The sequence below is a fragment of the Corythoichthys intestinalis genome, chromosome 13 (assembly GCF_030265065.1).
Source record: "Corythoichthys intestinalis isolate RoL2023-P3 chromosome 13, ASM3026506v1, whole genome shotgun sequence".
NCBI lineage: Eukaryota > Metazoa > Chordata > Actinopteri > Syngnathiformes > Syngnathidae > Corythoichthys > Corythoichthys intestinalis.
In genome coordinates, this window is record NC_080407.1 from 55,520,165 (window position 1) to 55,540,698 (window position 20,534).

The 20,534-nt window shown below is 41.8% G+C and overlaps 1 protein-coding gene across 4 annotated transcripts in view; it reads left to right on the forward strand.

Moving 5' to 3' along the window:
- LOC130928471 (synaptopodin-2) overlaps window positions 1-20,534 on the forward strand; it is an 87,246-nt gene that overhangs the window by 56,625 nt on the left and 10,087 nt on the right. For all 4 annotated transcript variants that reach the window (XM_057855115.1, XM_057855119.1, XM_057855118.1 and 1 more), the window contains exons 5-7: window positions 311-431; window positions 7,137-7,202; window positions 18,275-18,358. In XM_057855115.1, the coding sequence (XP_057711098.1) occupies window positions 311-431; window positions 7,137-7,202; window positions 18,275-18,358 (271 nt within the window). The remainder of the gene's footprint in view (window positions 1-310; window positions 432-7,136; window positions 7,203-18,274; window positions 18,359-20,534) is intronic.

Sequence of the window (20,534 nt, forward strand, 5' to 3'; positions counted from 1 at the left end):
ATGATAAAGTGTCTGAGTGAGTGCTCATCCGAGACTGGTGATTCCATACTTTTTGCTAGGGGTTGTAGCTAGGACGTAACGCCAACATCTTGGCGAGGACAGTACAATGATGTATGATACAGGTTTTTGGATAGTTACTTTGAAATTTAGGAGGTATTTAGAGGTACTTAAATGGTTCATTCCGATTTAGGTGGAAATTCGGGTTACGTCGCCAGTGTAGGAAAGGAACTCGTTTGTAACCCAGGGACTACATATAATAAGAGTGTTTGTATTGTAACCTTAATTTATTGTTAGGGCTCCTTGATTGCAGGCTGGAGGCCAGGCGGGGGAACGACGACAGTTGGGGGATATCACAATCAATCGCCTTCCTAATCCTGCTCGACGCCAGACCAACACTTTCGGCATCCCCGTCAGTCACGTCCAGCGTTCAGGTATTTCTCAAATTATATCCACCTGACTAATCTGACTTTTTGACTCCTTGATCTGTACCGTCGCCTAAATGTTTACCATTATTTCTCGACTGTTAGCTAAAATAAGGCAGTCACTGTCCCATAGAAAGGCTTTTGTGGCCTTTCACGCCGCCACGTTTTGTCCCTGCCCACGTTTCCTATTTTAATTAGCTTCCACTTTGGACTTTTGAGGACAATGTCTTTTAATCTAGAGAAGCAGGCACCCGCCCCGCGCCGTCCCAAAGAATGGGAACTGATATTGTTCCTTTTAGCGCACTTCGCTTGCCCATTTGATCGCTTATCTCTTTTATTAGCTTGATGCTATTACTGGCACGGCTTCTCGACTTTCATTATCCGATTTTTATGCCGCAATATTCCCGCGGAATTGTTAGCGGAGGAGAGTTCATCTCGTCGCGTTGTTTATGCATGATTGATTTGTGGGGCCGACCGTCATACGCGGCGGCGACTAGACTTGGCGCTCTGACAAGGTTACTTGATGATAGACGTCTTTATTAAGGGGCGGGAGTGCTTTAAGTCATTGGCTGCCATTGACCGCGCTAGACGTTCAATCATTTATTCGATGTCTGCTGGTGATAAACGTATTCGTGGGAGGGAGGGAGGGAGCAGCTTGGCCATTGATGTTTTTATTTTTAGGTCAAAGCAAAATCATGAAAAAAGCCTCATCGTCAACTAAAAACTGAGCAGGCCGTTTGGAAAAAAAAGTCCATTCATCAGCGCGAAGGAGGTGGCGGGACCCGGCCGGGGATTAAAGAACTGGCTCCTGTGGTCGGCTCTCACCTTCAGCGCTCTGTCTCCAGTCGGAATGAGAGCGTTCCATCATGCCGCGCGCTAGCTGACACCGGCCGGGGCGACGGGGCGGAAAGAGCAATGGGGTGTCGCCAGCTCTGCCGGCCCCGCTCCTTCATGGCGTCGCCGCCACGTTCTTTGGGCGCGCGAGCAAAGGCAAAAGACTCACCTTGCTGCTGCGACAGCACAGACAAGTGAAGTAATAAATGGGGCGTCATCAGGAAATGAGTCTGTGGGAGATCCAAATCAAGATGTGGCATTTGACCGTTTTTGTGGGGTGACAACATTGGTTTGACAAAAAAATTTGCATGGGAATCCCATGCATTTTGGGGTAACCCTTGAAATTTGGGTTGATTTTCAACACATTCACTGTCGTTGACCATGAAGAAGAAAAAAGTTGATTTTCTCTAGAACTACCAAGGGTGGATCAGTTGATAGAAATCACTTTTGTATCCAGAGAAGGGTCATCTGACTCTAATCAACATATCTTTTGTGAGAATAGAAGTCCTCATTAGTCATTCCCGTTCACACTCGCAAAACCAAAGGGTTGGATTGCTCCAATTAGCATGTTAAGTGTTTGCAGGGCAGGGCTGCCTTGGCTTTGTGGGACAGTGGACCGCTCAAGCAGGCAATTGGGCGGACAACCTTTTTACTGTGTTTTAGTGTTTGGTAACTGCTCAGTATGGTTGTCTAGTACGATTGAATTGTGCATGATTTGACAAAATTGGGAAGATATCAGAGCACTTTTTTTTGCTGGGGAGTTGTTGCGAAGGACTGTGTGACATTACAGCATTGAGAATGAACATAAAAGTTGATTTTCTCTAGAACTACCAAGGGCGGATCAGTTGATAGAAATCACTTTTGTATCCAGAGAAGTATCATCTGACTCTAATTAACATATCTTTTGTGAGAATAGAAGTCCTCATTAGTCCTTCCCATTCACACTCGCAAAACCACAGGGTTGGATTGCTCTAATTAGCATATTAAGTGTTTGCAGGGCAGGGCTGCCTTGGCTTTGTCGGACGGTGGACCGCTCAGGCAGGCAATCGGGCGGACAACCGTTTTACTGTTTAGTGTTTGGTAACTGCTCAGTGTGGTTGTCTAATGTAATCGAATTGTGCATGATTTGAAAAAATTGGGAAGATATCAGAGTGCTTTTTTTTGCTGGGGATTTGTTGTGAAGGACTGTGTGACATTACAGTGTTGAGAATGAACAAAAAAGTTTTTCTCTAGAACTACCAAGGGTGAATCAATTAATAAAAATCACTTTTGTATCCAGAGACAGGTCATCTGAGTCTAATCAGCATATCTTTTGTGAGCATTGAAGTCCTCATTAGTCATTCCCATTCACACTCTGAAAACCACAGGGTTGGATCGCTCCAATTAGCATATTGAGTGCTTGCAGGGCAGGGCTGCCTTGGCTTTGTCGGACAGTGGACCGCTCAGGCAGGCAATCGGGCGGACAACCTTTTTTACTTTTTTAGGGGCCGTTGACATGGTGACGTTCTGTCTCCATTCGAACAATGTCGCAATTCCGCATGAAAACGATGTAGTATTCATGGGTGCAGATTTACAAGGCGACAGCGAATGATGCACTTTGACCTCCTCAGCCGGAAGACAACATGCCCACCCATTCCAAGCAATGGCATTTTCTTTTGTTCAAAAAGGCACAAAATGGAAACATTCAAAATATTTAAATTAATAATAATCTAAAAACAGTCAATTAAAGCCGACGTTCCACCATATTTGCTGTTTTGAATGTTTAGTAGCACCGCTGCGCACGCCCAATGTGATTAGCGATATTAGCACATATATAAGTACGCCTGCCCCTCTGCTTTTGGATGCGTTGTCGACGTCAGCGTGGCGGTGCTCTGAAAATAGAGTATGGCTCTATTTTGGTCACCACCTCTCGGCACAAATTCATTCAAACTTGCCATTCCGCCCACCACTCACTTTTGCCGAGAAGTGCCCTCCCACATACTCAATGAATGGGTCGCCGCTAAACCCTTCACACTAGGCTGCCGCGAGTTTGAAACGGCCTTCAAACACAATATTACAGCTCAGCATCTCGTCTTACTGTTCTGTTTCTTCTGCTTGACTCTCCCCTTACCCAAGCACACACCCTTTACGCCCGCAAACCAGGCCTCCTAGAGGCCCGGGCCCAGGTGCTGCCACACGCTAAGCTCAACCCCTGCTTTGAGAAGATCTGCCCCGACCTTTCAACGCATACACTTTTTGTTATTCCAAATGACAATAGGCAGGCCGTATGTCAACCCATGAAGTGGCTCACAATACTAGGGAAGGAATCTGACCTTTTAGCCAGATTGCCGGAATTGCACCAGGCGAACCGCCGGACCTGCGCTGGCGCAGCTCCAACGACCCAGGCCGGCGAAACCCCGACAACCTGGCCAAACTCCGCGCGTTCCCCTTAGTCCAGTGGTGCGCAAACCTGTTCTCGAGGGCTGCAGAAGATCCTGGTCTTTGGTCCAACTTATCCAGCACAGAGCTTTTAACCAATGAGGTTTCTTGGAAACAAGAAGCACCTGACTACAATAATATGATTGCACTTATAACACACCAGATTAGTGAAAAGGTGCTCCCGCACCCACAGCACTAACCCTTTTTGGAATAGTTTGCCCACCCCTGCCTAAGTCTTAACGCCTTGTACTGACTCCATTTTGAAAGGCTTTGAAACACAATTTTACAATTTATTCAGCGATCAAACGGCAAGGCAAAACAGCAACAGACACAGGCGAGGAGGCAGACTCGTTCCAGGGTCACCATATCACAAGTCAACAAAAAGTTACCGAGAAAAATGACAACAATTAGTTAAATATTCAGTATTTTTGAAGGCTCTCGCGGGGCGTGGGAAGGATGTGGGGTGTGTTTGGGTCTTGTGTTGCAGATTTGGGCGGTCAAGTTCGTGTGTCACCGTTGCTGGTCATGGTTAATGAGGCAACTGAGGTGGGAGGTTGGGCACGCCTCACCGTCTGAGGGGCGCTGAGCAATCAAACTTGTTGTGGTAGTACAGGACGTCCCGCCATTTGTTCTGGACTGTCCTGAAGAGCTGATTGCGGGATTTGGTGTTGCAGACGTGGGCTTGTCGATGTCTTGCCTATTACCTGGTAGTCAGCGTAAGTCTTGCTCAGTCCTTGGTCAGAAGGCATCCTTATCTGCACGTTGTCTGGGCACTGAAAGTTCTAATCAATCCAAGTGCAACTGTTCAGGATATCAAATATGTTCTGCTTGTTTTTTCTTAAACCATGATATAAATGCTATATATTTTATATTGGGTGTGTTCGAGGAATACAGACGGTCAAACAGTAAATAGCAATAACAATTAGGACCAGAGACCAATTAGAACAACATTAAGCAGGACTTCATTACTGCCATTTTTTTGTTTGTTTTGAATCACAAGGTTCTTTCACAAGAGCAACAAACGAAAGTGGGAGCATTTCAATCCGTCAATACAAACAACTTTTAGGGATTAGAGAAGATATGAAAATCATCATTTTAAGTCAAGGAGAGGCGCACTCTGACAATTCCCTTAATTGCCATGCACAGCGTGCGCTCACTCGCTCTGGCGCCGCCACGACGTGGAGAAATGTGTACGGGGGAGTTCTTTCACATTTGCCCCCAAACAGTCATGCTGAAAATCTACAGCAAATTTTTATTTTACGGCCCGTCGGCTCCGTGATACAGAGCAAATGAATGTGGCGGCAAACAAATCTATCAAATCCTACATCAAATAACCGCGCGCTGTGACTTAAGGACAAAAACGGGAGAAGGTGAGAAAGGGGGACGCTTTGGACACGGAGGACTGCTTACTAACGGATTGACTTTAGCCTTTTCAGATTGGTATTTTGTGACAAAACACGTCAATGACAAGCTTTGATGGCAATTCTAATAGTCGGTTCATTTACATTTCAATTTAGGGCCCCTTCCATTTTTGAAATTACAAAAATCTGGATTTTTATCAATTGAAATACATATTAGGGGTGTGACAATATACGGTGATATATTGCGATATTTTGCAGCCTAATAGTTTATCAATATGCTCCAATTAAGTATCGATATGTGGTTTTAAAACACTAGAACTACCAAGGGTGGATCCAGTCTTTATTAACAATCCAGTCTTGCCGTCTCACCTGAATTGAAAACGAACACGCGGAGGACCTGAAAGACTGCCTCCAACAAGTTGGAGCCATGATTTTTATGAATCCACTTGGTCCAGCAGCCCTGCGAGGTATAATAACTGTTTTTAACTGCCGACTCACGAGCAGATCAAATCTGAGGCAGGAGCCCATTTAAGGCAAGGAAATTGAATAGGTTTGCCTTTATTTTCTACATTCATACACCCTGCATCTGAGGGAATTTTGATGTTTTCTTCAGGCAGTCATGTTTGTAAATCTCACTGGAACAGCACCAAACAAAAGTTCTAGCATCATCACCTTGTCCAATGCAGATTCTTGACTGTTGACAAGTTGATGATGCTGGAACTTTTGTTTGGGGTTGTTCCAGTGCGAGTTACAAAGATGACTGCCTGAAGAAAACATAAAAATTCCGAAAATAAGAAAGCTGTCTGAAATTTCAATATAAACTTGTGCATTTATTGAAGATTTAACCACAGCCATCTCCCCAGTGCCTTTTCCTGACATGCAGCCCCATATCATTAAGGACTGAGGGAAATTTGATGTCTTCTTCAAGTCATCTTTGTAAATCTCACTGGAACGGCACCAAACAAAAGTTCCAGCATCATCACCTTTCCAATGCAGATTCTTGACTTTTGATATATAACAAAAACAACACAATTTGTCTCAAACTTATGGTAAACTAAATATATTACAATTCAGCTTTATTTTGTACAATTGACACTCTAGCGACTTTCATTGAACAATAATAATTATGACATAACACTGTCACGAGCATTAATGAGTACATATAACATGTCATTTAGAGTAATCTTGATACTTATCCCACTTTTGAATGAATGTAAAAGATCCGAGCTGGACATAAATGGAGTTTGTGACATAATTTGCCGGATGACACTTAATACTTATGATAGATGATCTTTGTAAATCTCACTGGAACAGCACCAAACAAAAGTTCCAGCACCATCACCTTGTCAAGAGTCAAGAATCTGCATTGGACAAGGTGTCAAGAGTCAAGAATCTGCATTGGACAAGGTGATGATGCTGGAAATTTTGTTTGGTGCTGTTCCAGTGAGATTTTTAGTGTTTCTTAATGCTAAAGAGTTGCACTTTTTAACTAATTGATTATTTTTTCAAGCTTTTTATCTGCGTTTGTTCTACATGATAAAATGTCTGAGTGAGTGTATACTTTTCTTTGCCTTGCCTTGTAATGGGGGGGGGGGGGGGGGGCGTCTAGTTCAATGTTGACTCTAGATAAACGAATGCGCTGCCAGGTTACTTTGAAAGGGCTGGAAGAAGGTGGAGAAATGCAATCTGTCGTCAATAGCCATAAATTGTCCTCAAATGTGCTGAGGTGGCCAAAAAAAAGTTTTTGACTGAGCGCGTAATGGTTTTATCGTTTGAGGTTTTCCATTAGATCGCGTGTGCTTTTAGGTTTATGGGTGTGTACGATCTGCATACTATACATCACAACTACAGTGGCAGGAAGCGGACGGCTGAGGTCATTCGCAGCCTTTTGGTGAAGTGACGTTTAATGTGATTAGTCATTACGCTGTGGAATGGATTGCTTTTGTAAAGGCAAATCAACACTGTCATTCTTTTTAATGAGCCCGCGCACTAAATCGCAGCGGCCGAGCGACAATACGTGCGGAAAACTCATTAAACGCAATCTCCCGTTTCCTTGGAAATTGTGTGAAATCTCGATTCAAAGTCAGTTCTTTATCTTCAGGACAATGGCGAACCTGAACCAGGTCAGACTCCTCAGAGGCCGCAGGACAACATCCGGCATTTGAAGGTAAAAATAATTCAATTATTTTCTCGGCAAAACACACACTTTAATCATTTAGATTTCCATTATCACCCTTTCCTCGTCTCATTACTCAACCTTGCTCCCTTGACTGCAAGGCTGCAAGCCAAATTTTAACCCTCTGCCTTCTGACCGAGTGCCATTTTAGGTCATATAATGCGCACAGATTAGCAGCAGGGCCGAAAACCAAAAGTGTTTTTTGCCATGTGGCATTTTTTCTTGCCATGTGGCAAAATATTTTTGCCATGTGGCAAAATATTTTTGCCATGTGGCATTTTTTTTTTTTTTTGCCGTGGGGCAATTATTTTTTTTTTTTTTGCCGTGTGGCAAAAACTTTTTTTTACCGTGTGGCTTTTTTTTTTCGCCATGTGGTAAAGTGTATGGTAAAAAATCACAGCCACACATGTTTTTCTGCCATTTAAAATGAAACAAAAATTTGGACGTGCATAGCCGTCAATGGCAGAACGTTACTTGGGTGCCAGTTGAACGTCGATATGCTCTAATGTAAAGTGTATGGTTAAAAATCACAGCCACACATGTTTTTTTGCCATTTAAAATGAAAGTAAAATTTGGACGTGCAGAGCCGTCAATGGCATGGACTTGTATGGCCTGAAAAACAGCCATATACCCCAAAAAATGCCATATTCCTCCCCACAAACCAAAATACATTTTGCCAGCTACAAAAAAAAAATACCACAGGTCGAAAATAAAAATGCCACATGGCAAAATCCATTTTGCCACATGGCAAAAAAAAAAAAATGCCACATGGCAAAAAAAAAATTCCACCTGGCAAAAATATTTTGCCATATGGCAACAAAAAAAAATGCCACATGGCAAAAAATTCTTTCCACATGGCAAGAATATTTTGCCGCATGGCAAAAAAAATGCCACATGGCAAAAAAAAAAAATTGCCACATGGCAAAACAAATGCAAATATATTTTGCCACATGCCCCAAAAAAATATTTTGCCACATGGCAAAAAAATCTTTCCACATGGCAAGAATATTTTGCCGCATGGCAAAAAAAAATGCCACATGGCAAAAAAAAAAAATTGCCACATGGCAAAACAAATGCAAATATATTTTGCCACATGCCAAAAAAAAATATTTTGCCACATGGCAAAACATTTTTGCCACATGGCAAAAAAATGCCACATGGCAAAAACCACTTTTGGTTCTCGCTGTCTCTCCAGATTAGACGTCCGGCGCTGTCATCGGCAGCCCGTGAGCTCAGATTTTAACAAAAATATACACTAATTTCGCGCATGAAAGGGTAAGGAAGAAAAAAAATTAAATACATTTTCAGCAAATCCAGGCGAGATTAAATGGAAATAGGAAGTAGCGAGACTCAATTGAGTACGACAAAAGAAGAGCGGTCCTATAGTGTATCACCGTATGACTAAAGCAATTTCACCCAGGCGAGAAAGTGCGAGCGGGATCTCCAAACAGGCTGTCAGTCACACAAACCTGTGCCTGGGAGCGAGCGCCCGATTCCCTCCCGCTTCAGCGACTTTAAATAAACAAGAAACTGGCGTCGTTTCGCTGAAGCCAGAAGTCCAGACGCAAAGTCAGCATCCTGATGTCAAAATATGTACCAAAAATATTGACTTGGAGATAGAGGTGCAACAATTAATCGAGAACTAATTGAATAGCAAATTCATCGACAACTATTTTAATCGTTTAGGACCTTCTGCACCTTCAAGTCAAAGTAGGACATGAACAAAAATCTGTAGTGCTGCAACGATTAATCGATGAACTCGAGTATTCGATTAGAAAAGATTCAATTTTGCTGCTTTGAGTATTCGTTTAATTAAAGTGGCGTTGCAATGGTTTGTTTTTTTTTAAAGTGTTTACATTTAGTTTTATTGATTTGGGTGGATATATTGCCCTCTAGTCTGCCTCATTTTACATGGCAAAATCCAGCTGCTCCCTGTTAAGACCAACATAAGCTAGGTTTTGGTTTGAGCTAGTGTTTTAATGCATTTGTAATTTAGTTTAGAGGTATATTTAGCCAATTTTTGTGTGAATGTGTCTGAACCATTTAAGAGCATTGTAAAAAAAAAAAAAAAAAAAAAACTATAAAAAGTATTTTATAGCATTTAAGCTAGTGGACTTTTGCTAGCCAATTGTTCTTTTGTTTTACATATGTAGATCCTTATTTTTTATACCGCTCGAGGCCCAGCTCAGGTATTTTAATTTTTTCATGTTTATCCGATTACTCGATTATTCAAACTAACTAGTTCATCGATGAATCAACTACTAAAATAATCGATAGCTGCAGCTCTAAAAATCTTTTACTTTCGAAGGAATCTGACTTTTTAGCCAGATTTCCAGAATTACGCTACCCGGACCCGCGCTGGCGTAGCTCCAACGACCCGGGCCGGCGGTATCTCCACAACCCGGCCAAGAGTCCAAACTCCGCGCATTCGCCTTCGTCTTACTTCGACAACCCGGCCAAAAGGCCAAACTTTGCGAGTTCAACTTAGTCTCAACCCTTTGTACTGACTCCATTTTGAAAGCTGGAAGAAGGCTTCGAAACACAAATTGACAATTTATTCGGGTCGCAAAAGCGGGGTTTAAGGGGGGGACAGGCCCCCTGGTGACCGAAAAGTGTCATTGCATGTAGTTGACTTTCCTATATATATATATATGTATAAAAGTTATAAAGCACTAAAGCAAACAACAAAAATGAATGAAATGAACAAAACAGATTTTTATAATGGGTCAAAATTATTTTTCGAACAGATCATGTGACGAGCACCACATACGGTCATTTGCTTTGCATATTATTAAAAAAAATAGTGGAGGGCAATTTTATTTTTCAAATGACTTTTTTCTTTGAAAATATTTTTGGGGGATTGAAGCAACTTTTTTGGGGACTTAATGATTTAGACACAAATGTCCGAACCCTTAATATGGCCCAAAACCAAAAAGGATTGCTAAAATCAAAATTTTTTCAATTAAAAATTAAGTGTTCAAAAATTTTTTCACATTCAAAATCTTTTTTTCTATGATTGAAATGTTTCTTTTTTCTTTACAGTGGTATGAAAAAGTATCTGAACCTTTCGAAATTTCTCACATTTCTGCATAAAATCCCTATCAAATGTGATCTGATCTTTGTCAAAATCACACAGATGAAAAAACAGTGTCTGCTTTAACTAAAACCACCCAAACAGAAAATGGAGAAAACATATTTCCTATTATGAAACTTTTCCGTGGTCAATCGGTGACAAATAAAAACTGGGGGAGAGATAAAAATCAGCGCTTTCGAGTCCTGTTGACGTCGGCGCTCTATATCAAATACTTCAATTTTTATGGTGCTTTCAAGACTTCACGATTGAACAGGGCGGCGTGATCATTGAACGGCAATCTTGAGTCTTATTGGTATAATGGAGTCATGTGATTATTGTTGCGACGTCCCTTTGGTGAAACTGCTACTGTAATGTAATAAATTAACGCGTTACTAACAACCTCAGTTAATGACACATTTAAAGACGTATTCATATATTTCATTCAGTCCCATTTGATCCTTCAATATTTTCGCCTCCACCCTGTCAAAATGTATTGGACATCCATCGCCGTCAATGGTATCGTACCCTGCTGCTAATCGTGCTAATCGCGCCGTTTTTTTTTCGCCCCAACCTTTCCCGGCCAGCACACCTGCTTCATCCAGCTGTCAATTACCGCGCCCAATTACAAAGTGGCACACAATTAGGGTCCGCCTTCCGAGCCGGCCCACGCCGGTAATGAGTTTCCTCAGTCATTGATCAAAGTCACAATCGCGCTCCGCGGCCCAGAGTTTCCCAATTATTTTTTTTCTCCCCCTCCCGTGCCGCCGTGTTGACCCCTCTTGAGTCTGTTTCTATATTTATATGCTAAAGCATCAGCGTTTTCTACCCAAGGGGAGGAAAAAAAAGATAATCCTATTTCACTGTTATGCCTTGACAATTTTTGACAGAAGGGAGCAAACACGCTCGCTCTCTCACTCACTGCTCGTAACTCTCAGCCCATCTTTTCACTATTTCCCATCACCGCTAGTTCATATCCAAGTCAGAACGTTGTCAGTTTTTGGAGGATAACTGAGGTCATCGGCAGTCTTACTAGCGGATGATGCGATGAAAATCCATGCAATTCTCATGATTTTATCCACCCAACGATTTAGCAATTAGCAATTTTCATCGTCGATCGATTGTTTAGCGACATTGTCGACCTCAAAAACTGAATAATGATATAACCAAATATTCTTCCATTCCTGGATTACATGAATTTTAATCAAAATTTCACCCCTGGTGAAAAAGAAGTCGATGGCGTGAGCCACAAGTGCTCCACCAACATAAAGGACGCCAGCGTCTAATGGCCGCTCGTAATCAAGCACCGCGATTATGCACTCAGAAGCGGCGGCACGGCGAAGGGCCCTTCTCGGAGACGTCCTTTCCCCGAAGGGCCGAGTGCACTTTCGCGGGTGCTTCATTAGCTTTTATGCACCGTGCTCGGTGTTTTCCGTAAGACTTTCTGATTTTCACGGTGAAAATAGTCCCCAAAGAGCCCTCCACGGCCGCCATTAGCGAGTTGGCCGCTGCCTTACACTTGCGACAATGGCTATTTCCCCTTCTCGCTAGAACTGCAGGAGAACACGTCGACACGTTTGCATTTGTCCCTACAAAGGCGTGATGAAGGACTAATGATAACGGCGGGTCCGCTTTCAGAAAAGCCAGACGGCACGCGACGTCCTCCGCATGGTGAGTGACATTAGATGAGCGAGACAGATGGGGGGGTCATAGCCGCTCATTAGTTAAGGCCGCAGAGTTTGTGGCTATGCTGCCATCTGCTAGCTAAAATCGTCCTACCTGTTTCCCAATGCTTGTCATTTTCACCAAAAAAATGATTCTTTAGTCATAGCCATCAGCGTCAACAATTGATGTATTTGCGTTAACTTTCTTTTACCTGCTTCTTCAACTTCATTTACTTTTACTAACCTGACTTCTTTTACATTAATTTTACTACTAATTCTAAACATTTTTGACCAACACCTCGCTTTTTTCCAGACCAAAACGTTGCCATTTTTCCCTGACCAAACGTTGCCATTTTGTGACCAAAACGGCATCATTTTCCGAACAAAACGTCGCCGGTTTTTCAGTCAAAACGATGCCCGTTTTTTCCAGATTTCAAAATGTTTTGTCATTTTTCGACCAAAAGGTCGCCATTTTTTTTTTTACCAAACCTTGTCATTTTTTTCCGAACAAATCGTCATTTTTTTTCCAGATTTCGAATTTTTTACCGAAGTTTTGCCTTTTTTTTTTTTTTTTTTTTACAAAAATGTCACCATTTTTTCCAATCAAAATGTCACCAATTTGTTCCCAACCAAAACGTTGCCGGTTTTTCCAGATTAAAAAAAAAAATCTAACCAAAGTTTTGCCATTTTTTGGCCAAAACGTCATCATTTTCCATCCAAAATGTCACTGCTTTTTCCAGATTTAAAAATTTTTTCAACAGTTTTGCCATTTTTCGACCAAACTGTTGCCAGGTTTTGACCAAAACGTCACAATTTTCCAAACAAAACGTTGCTAGTTTTTCCACCAATACATCACCCGTTTTTCCACCAATACGTCACCCGTTTTTCCAGATTTCAACATTTTTCGCCAAAGTTTGGCAATTTTTTTTTAACAAAAATGTCACCATTTTTTTACCCGACCAAAACTTCGCCGGTTTTTCCAGATTTAAAAAATTTTCATCAAAGTTTTGCCATTTTTCGACCAAGCCGTCATCATTTTCCGTACAAAACGTCACCGCTTTTTCCAGATGTAAAAAATTTTAACCAAAGTTTAGCAATTTTTCGACCAAACTGTTGCCATTTTTTTTACCAATACGTCACCATTTTCCGGATAAAACGTTGCTAGTTTTTCCACGAATGCATCACCCGTTTTTCCAGATTTCAACATTTTTCACCTAAGTTTTGCCATTTTCCGACCAAAACGTCGCCATTTTGTTCCCGACCAAAATGTCACCGTTTTTTCCAGATTAAAAAAATTTTTAGCCAAAGTTTTGCCATTTTTCACCCAAACCGTCGCCATTTTTTGACCAAAACCTCATCATTTTCCATCCAAAACGTCACCGCTTTTTCCAAATTTAAAACATTTTCAACAAAGTTTTGCCATTTTTCGACCAAACTGTTGCCATTTTTCGACCGAAACGTCACCGTTTTCTGAACAAAACATTGCTAGTTTTTCCACCAATACATCACCCATTTTTCCACCAATACATCGCCTGTTTTTCCAGATTTCACAAATTTTCACCAAAGTTTTGTGACTTTGTGACCAAAACGTCGCCGGTTTTTCAACCAAAACGTCACTGCTTTTTCCAGATTTAAACATTTTCACCAGTTTTGCCATTTTTCGACCAAAACGTCACAATTTTCTGAACAAAACGTTGCTAGTTTTTCCACCAATACATCGCCCGTTTTTCCACCAATACGTCGCCTGTTTTTCCAGATTTCATAAATTTTCACCAAAGTGTTGCGATTTTGCGACCAAAACATTGCCAGTTTTTCCACCAATATGTCGCTGGTTTTTCCACCAATACATCGCCCGGATTTCCCAAAAAATTTTAAAAAGATGTTTTAAAATTTTTGACCAAAATTTCACCTCTTCACCCAAATGTCACCCTTTTCCCACAGATTTCACTTTTTAAACCAAAATTTCACAATTTTCCACCAAAACATTTTCACTTTTTCACCAAAAAATCAATCTCAACAAGAAGTGATCCCAAAGGGTTTATCTGCCAAAGCAAAGCTACCATCTAAATTCCTCCAGAAATTGCATTTTCTAGTTTATGAAATAACCGTTACAACAATCAGAAGGATGTAGATTTCCTCAGTCTGGGTGTTTTAAATGATAATAAGCCAATGCAAAAAACACGTGCTATCTAGAGCAGATCCATAGCAGCCAACAGTTGCCGTTGTCTGCTTTCGCATCCAAATGCTCGAGCTCCTACGCCCGCTGCTCATCAATAACCGAGTTTGCTTTTCATTATTGGTAACTACGGATGAAGAAACATGCGCGTACACGCAACGCTGCCCGGAAGGCGCGGGGAGATGAGATGAATTGCCTGCGAGTGCTCTGCGAATAACATTACAGTCTAAAGATTAGAACTATTTGAGGTAAACCCCGCTGGCAACAAGACGAGTCTGATGAGTCGACGTCTCATCTCTGCTTGGACACGCCGCTGATGCATTGCCTCTTTAAGAAAAACGCGGCGTTAATAGACCGCGCCGCAACTCGCGATCTGTTTACCCTTGTCGTCGTAATGAGACTGGAAATGCTCAAATGATGCATTTACTGATGACGACTCTCTTTCGAGAGATGTTCTCAGAACGCAGATTTTATGCAAGTTGACCTGACGAACGCTAGGGATATCAATCAAAGCTGAAAAGCATCGCTGCATTTTGTTTGTGTACGCATACCACGTGCGTATTTGGGAGCGTAAAGCTCAAGTCCTATCCGAGGGATTAATCCAATCCATTATCTGGAAGGGCTCAGGGCAGCCCAATCGATGGCGCTCTCGGCAGCTGCTGATGAACTTCCCGGTGTGACGAGGTGTATCACTCAAAGCTGTCAAAGGGCACCTCTGCACTCTCTCTGACTGCCATTGAATGATCGTCTTTCAGCGCCATTGACGGCGCTAGACGTCCGATCCGTCGTGACGTCTAGAGCCGTCAATGAGTATAGGATAAAAAGATGCCGTTCTTTTCGCTCACCGTTGTCATTTGAATTCACCTTTAAGCCGTAACGCAACGCTATTCATCATAGACCATTAAAATGGGTGATCTCGTGTTGCCGTGGCAACAACACAGCTGCTCTTTGCCTCATTACAAGCCACTTCACCCCTTGCGGGTCAATTGCTTTTCGTTGGATGGAAATAAGTCTTCAATCGAAGTACCTTGACTCACAAGTGTAATTTCTACCAATGTGATAATTCATTGTACTCTGATATTAAGTCAATATTTTCCCGTTCCCTGAATCAAGATCGGTAGTCCAGACAGAGGTGATTGCACTCCCAGAGAGCAGGATCGTAGATGTTGACGAGAGCGACAAGTACTTTGGAATACCACAGGCAAATGCTAACCACAAAAGGCAAGATCCGAGCACTTAACAGCTACAGTGATATGAAAAAGTATTTGAACCTATTGGAATTTCTCACATTTCTGCATAGAATCACCATCAAATGTGATTTTTGTCAAAATCACACAGATGAAAAAAACAGTGCTTTAACTAAAACCACCCAAACATTTATAGGTTTTCATATTTTAATGAGGATAGTATGCAAACAATGACAGAAGGGGGAACATAAGTAAATAAACCATCACATTTAATATTTTGTGGCTGCCCTTTGGGAGCAATACCTTCAACCAGACGCTTCTTGTAGCTGCAGATCAGTCTGGCACGTCGATCAGGACTAATCTTGGACCATTCTTCTCTACAAAACTGCTGTAGTTCAGTCATATTCCTGGGATGAATCACTGTCTTTAGGTCATGCCATAGCATCTCTATGGGGTTCAAGTGTGGACTTTGACTTGGCCACTCCAGAAGGAGTACTTTGTTCTTCTGAAACCATTCTGAAGTCGATTTAATTCTGTGTTTTGGATCATTGTTTTGTTGCAGCATCCATCTTCCTTTTAGTTTCCAGCAAAACGTGCTGAAAAACTTTTGAATTCATTCTTGCAAGTTGTCCAGGCCCTGAGGCAGCAAACAGCCCCAAATCACGATGCTCCCTCCATCAGGTTTTGATGTTGGTGAGCTGTTCCAATTTTCTTCCACACATGACGTTGTGTGTTACTCTCAAACAATTCAACTTTGGTTTCATCAGTCCACAAAATATTTTGCCAAAACTTCTGTGGAGTGTCAAGTGCCTTTTTGCGAACATTAAACAGGCAACAATGTTTTTATAGACAGCAGGTGCTTCCTCCCATGAACACCATTCTTGGCCATAGTTTTACATCTAGTTGATTTGTACGCAGAGATTTTGGACTGTGCCAGTGATTTCTCTAAGTCTTTAGCAGACACTCTAGGGTTCTTTTTTTACCTCTCTGAGTATTCTGCGATGAAATCTTGGTGGATGGCCATTCCTTGGGAGAGAAGCAACTGCGCCAAACTCCATTTGTAGACAACTTCTCTGACTGTCGATTGATCCAGACTTTTAGAGATGGTTTTGTATCCTTTCCCAGCTTTATACAAATCAGCAATCCTTGATCGCAGGTCTTCAGACGGCTCTTTTGACCGAGCCTTGATTCACATTAGACAATGCTTCTCATCAAGACAGTTCTAACCAGGTGTGCCAGTGCCGTGGGCTTAACACTTATTGATGACACTGCGCACGGTAGACATCATTGACTTCATTGAACTTTACACGTTTAGAACACGTGATCTTAATAAAGTAAATAATAAGATACCGTGAGGAAAAATAAGGTACTGTCGACTCCGCCGACTCTGGGTATGTTGAAATCCGGCTCGAAGGACCAATAAAATGTCAAGTTCAACTACCTGTATTCATGTAATACCATTTAATCCAGGCTAAGGGACGCACAATCCTTCGTTGAAATCTCTCGTCGGTTTTTCATTTCCGTCCACTTCTAGCGACTTTAGCCACAGTGCCATGGGCTTTACAATTATTAAAGACACTACGCACGGTAGACACAGAAACATTTAGGTCTTTGGAGATGGACTTGTAGCCCTGAGATTGCCCGTGCTTCCTCAAAATTTTGCTTCTCGAGTCCTCAGACAGTTCTTTGGTCTTCTTTCTTTTCTACGTGCTCAATGTGGTACACACAAGGACACAGGACAGAGGTTGAGTCAACTTTAATCCATTTCAAGTGGCTGAAAGTGTGATTTAGTTATTGCCATCACCTGTTATGTGCTACAGGTAAGTAAAGGGTGCTGTTAATTACACAAATTAAAGAAGTGTCACATAATTTTTCAATACTTTTGTCCAGCCCATTTTTGGAGTTTTGTGTAAAATGGTAATTTTTTTTCTATTTTGTTTGTTTTTTTTTTCATCGCAAGCACAATAAATGAAGATAATACTTCCAAAGTATTTGTAATTGCAATCATTTTCTGGCAGAAATTGAGCATTATCTGACAGAATTGCAGGGGTGCCAATACTTTTGGCCAGCACGGTAACGTTGTCAAATACCTTTAAAAAGTGTGACGCCGCACACTCAATTAAACAACTTAATTGCGTGACATCATCCCATATATAATGGCTTCACGTGAAATTAGGAATGCGGCGTCAATTCAAGCGCGAGCCGTCATTACGCGGAGCGAAGGGTGGCGTCCGAATCCTTCGAGCTGAAGAAATGAAAGGGATGATGGCGGCGGAGGTGGGAAAGGGGGATCAAAATGGCAGGGCGGTTATGAGATGCCTTTTCAAGATGCCGCTGTTTTGGCCGCCGCGCCAGTCAATCACGATTACAATGGCGGGGGAGAGACGGGAGCGCCGGCCCAGAAAGAGCACCGGCGATAATTACAATGCGAGGGACAAGATAATGGGAAGGCGCCGCGTCGCTCCAATCGCTTTGCGTGTAGCCGCGCCGTCGTCGCCGCCCGTGACAACCGGCAATCACGGCTCACGGTGACGGGAAGCAAAATGAATTAATGTGACCGACGCGTTCGCCGGGAGAGTGTCAAAGAACATTCGCTTGGATTTTTGTCGGCGTGAATAAGACGAGTAACATTCAAAGTAAATATTTAAAAGGGTGACGATATTCATCAACTGTTTTGACCGATTTGTATTCCGCCGTGTTTAAACGAACGATGAATCGTTACTTCCCTAACATAGGTGGAGAGAATGGTAGGATTTTCAAAAATTCAAAGTCGGGGGTCCCATATATGCTCATCGCACCCAGGCCATGTTCACATTTGTTCCGCCCCTGCATCAGCCCTTCCAGACAAACTCATTTCAGCACTTTTAATAGAATTTAGAACACGTCCAAAGAGTTAACTGAGGTACAGTCACAGCAGGACACTTGACTAACTGCTATTTTTTTCTGTCAATAACATGTGTTTTCAGATGATTGAGTACCTGCCCGCGTGGTGCTTGAATGCTTGGCAGCCATCCCGGAGCCGGAGGCGACTATCGCTCATCTCCAGCAAGGTAGCAAAGCCCCTTTGGTAATCAAGCGCATCATAAACAACTTCATTTTCATTAAGCCTCTTTTTTATGCTTTATTACTCAAGCAGGCAGCGTGCGTACGGAGAAATACAGTTTTTTTTTTTTTTGTAAGAAATGAAGGCCTTACTTGTTATACATGGTTGCTTTTTGGAGCTGGAAAAAAAACGCCCTGTTATATATGGTCAGAGGCGTAGCCACCCATTAGGCAAACCAGGCAATTGCCTAGGGCCCCCAGAAGCCCAACAGATTGAGCACACGCAGTTTTACTGCACTGTCGCAGCGACAAGTGTAGGGAGTGTTTCAATAACATGGAATCATTTGGCAGATTATCTAACGATTCTGTTCATCATTCCCAATCAGCACTAACCATGTCACGTAGACTATACATGTTCAAGAAAGTCCAATCAGCAATTAATACCACATGATTGTGTACTGAGTGACTCACCAACTACTCTCTGGAAAGTCCTTGCCGAGTTGTTTTCTATTGACTTTCACAGGCTACCTCATTATTCATGTGACTATTTAAAGAAATTGTGATTTTTTTCCAAAAAAAGTCTTTTAATGGGTTTATCGTACTCCTCGTCAAATACTCTATAAGAAAAATAAAACATATATGCATCTAAAATAATTCTAAACAATTTTATTAGAAAATGCAATACTCATTTCGGTCACTAGTCCACCAATTAGTGTTTTTATGGAATAATTTGAATTTGGTGGGTTTTAGGGCCAATCTGACTTCTGATTTCACACAAAGTTATATACCTCTGCATCCGGTGGTGGTATTTTTGTGTTGCTCCTCTTCTCCAAGTCCAACTGTCCCCCTTACTTGCACACGCTCGAAGGGCCCCATGTTGCCTGGGGCCCCCAGGGACTCTTGCTACGCCTCTGTATATGGTCACTTATTGGAGAAAATAAAGGCCTTGTGATACATGGTGGTGTTTGGGAGGGGAAAAACGCCTTGTCGTTTATGTGAGTGAAAATTTTGTTCAATTTTGTAGAGTGAGAATAGTAGTATAAACCCTATATCTCGTGAGTGTGAAGTCATGAGAAAACCGGCTTCACCAGACATGGTAAAGTGCTGCCGTCTTGTGGCAAATTTGATCTACTGCATCCAGGAATATTTGAGAACCAACTGATTATTTCCCAGTCTACGGAGCCCCTAAAGCAGTGCTTCTATGTTTCTCAATTATTTTCGGTTACGCCCCCCTCAGGAAGATGCAAACGTTTCGCCCCCCCCCCCCCCCCAACTCTCTGCCGCCACTGTAAAAAATATATGGCGGAAAACACAGACAAGACTGAAAAAGCAGTTTCTGCTCTTGCAGTCCTCTATAAAAGTAACTGCCATATTTTAAGCCAAAACAACTGTTGTGTTTGATAGAACAATATGTCTATATGCTGCCATAGCAGATTCGTGGCGCATTAAGCCCCCAAACTATTTTTAATTTGTCCGTTTTACCCTGAAGACCTCCGTTTACAGACGTCGTGCAACAGTTTTTGTTTTAACGCAGCCATGAAACGAAGGTAATTAATTATATTTATTATTCAAAATGTCTGTCGTTTTTAGCTTAGAATCATTGATGTCTAATATTTTGATTTAAAAAAAAAAAAAACACTTTAAAAAAATTATTTACTCGCATATTTTAAACTTTTAAACAAATGAAAAACAATGAAAAAAATGGCGTCTGTAAAAAAGTCACGGATACCTACCTCATAACTATCGCTAAATTGTATTTTTTTGTTACTGTTGCATTTTCCTCGATGTCAGATGATAAACAATCGATCCAGACAAAGAAAAATTGGAAAAAAAAAAAAAAAATGTTTAAAAGAGTAAATATACGGAGATGAAAATCTCGACCACTACTTGATGTCTGTGATTTCTGCATCGCGACCCTTGTTATATAACCATGTTTCACCCATAAAATCCCCAAAAAACCCAGCTGTGGCCATTCACAGCTGTGTCTTGACACTCAGTGATACATGCGACATGGAGTTTTTGGATCGAAACAAGATAAGTTTCCGGTAATATCTCGTTAAATTCATGGCGTCTGTAATTCTGCTCTCGCCTCCAGATAGGGTTTTGCTGTTTAATAAACTTTTTATTTTTTTAAAATACCCTTCTGTTCAAAATTTTTCTTCCCCCAGAAAATTGAGATTTTAA